General features: G+C 50.7%; 1 protein-coding gene across 1 annotated transcript; it reads right to left on the bottom strand.

Annotated features, from left to right (window-relative positions):
* Positions 1 to 829, bottom strand: EI90DRAFT_2848299 (uncharacterized protein; the record flags this gene model as incomplete). Its single annotated transcript, XM_039053733.1, has 3 exons — positions 1 to 198; positions 248 to 725; positions 780 to 829. Coding segments are annotated over 3 exons (726 nt in total), but the record flags the coding sequence as incomplete, so codon positions are not given.
* Positions 830 to 1628: the final 799 nt, after the last annotated feature.

Below are 1628 nucleotides of genomic sequence, written 5' to 3'. Positions count from 1 at the left end.
CACACTCATTATGCGTTCAGGCGCAATTGTATCAACAATCAAGGACCATAATCGCTCATTTCCTTCCCCGTTTGACTTTCCGAACCCATTTCGTTTCCAGGGGTGAAATGCGATTTGACAACAGAATTGATGTGCGTAGGCATGGAAGACTGAAACGGCGATGCTCAATCTAGGAGCGATTTCGGGGATAAGATTGTACTTTGTTCAAATATCAGAGGTTGTAGTTGCAGACCATGCGAGGCCATACCTTGGCGATCGATCGATCAAGAACACACCCAACATCATACATTAATCCAATAGTGGCATTTGAGGGTAGTTGGCGGCTAAGTGCAAGGAGCATGGCAATCGAAAAGTGCTGCTGTTCACCCAGAGTGCGTACATCGCAGAGGAAAAGGGGGATGTCATGACGGCATACGGTTGCCATCAGGCCCTTCGAACGGAAGGTATCCGTTTTTGAGGCTGACTGCTTTCCACGTTTCGTGGCTCTGTGTGATTCTTCGCATTCATCAATAGCACCATCTGGTACAAGGGATGAGGGACGAGATACTTCCGAACAGCCTCTAGATGCAGCTCGTGCATCAGAGATATGGCGGGCAGCTTCCTCGATTTCGGCATCGGTGAGGAATGTGCAAGTTTCATTCCAGGGAAGAATCATCTCTCCTCCAACGAACATGTATTGCTTATGTTGCATATTACCATCCATGGCGACGATGACATCAGGATATCTAGGGAATCGCTTAGTATACCTGTTCCCGAAGCATATGTATGAGAGGACTAACTCGTTGGCTGAGTTGCCCCACATCGAGCCTCCAAAACATTGCGGGCATCTCGTGCGGAGGTATGGACTTGCGCTGCTGTTGGACGGGTTGCGAATCAGCTTTGTTCGCTCATGGACCATCGATGGAAGGTCCGGTGATGTCCCTATGGAGGTTGGGATGCCGTGGTTAACGGTCATCATGCCATGGGATGCAGTGACCGATGGATTGCCGTTGTGGGCAGGAGCGACATGGGTAAACGCAGCGGACTCGACCGGCGCGGAACGACATAGCGGTGCATCGGGTGCCGCAGGGGATGTGGGTAGGAGAAACTCTCTCTCCGTTTCAACCTCTACCGAGTCACGTAGGGCTTGAAACCATGTTATCGCCTCGCTAAACGACTGCAGAAAGGGGTCCTATATGCGCGCCGGATCATGAAGGTGCCAATTCCCGACATGCAACAAATAGATCTTACGTTGTGGGTGAATTCGTAACCGTTCTCTCGTAACATGGCAAACAAAGCGGCATGAAAGGAGGCAATCGGGGTGTACGAGTCCACATGCAAAGCTGAATACAGCGAAAGGACGTCGAAATGAAAGGCAACTTGGGGCGTTACAGGTGACCCTGGAAAGTAGCCAGACTGGATGATGCTAAGCGGGAGAGTATTGGACGGACATTTGCAATATTCGAACGTCCGCCGCGTGGCACCTGGCTCGGGGTCATTGGGACACTGCTAAGGGAGGTCAGAACACAAACGTACCTGAGAATGCAATCGTCATGAGTGAATGAAACTGGAAAGATGTATTGCAGTGGGAGCACAGCGATGCTGCTGGTGTTTGCAGTTTTCCGTTTCTATCATACGACGTCTCGCTG

Source organism: Cantharellus anzutake (genome assembly GCF_015039405.1).
Source record: "Cantharellus anzutake strain C23 chromosome Unknown EI90scaffold_81, whole genome shotgun sequence".
NCBI lineage: Eukaryota > Fungi > Basidiomycota > Agaricomycetes > Cantharellales > Hydnaceae > Cantharellus > Cantharellus anzutake.
The sequence above is the reverse complement of the archived record's forward strand: the minus strand, read 5'-3'. Positions and strand labels throughout refer to the sequence as shown.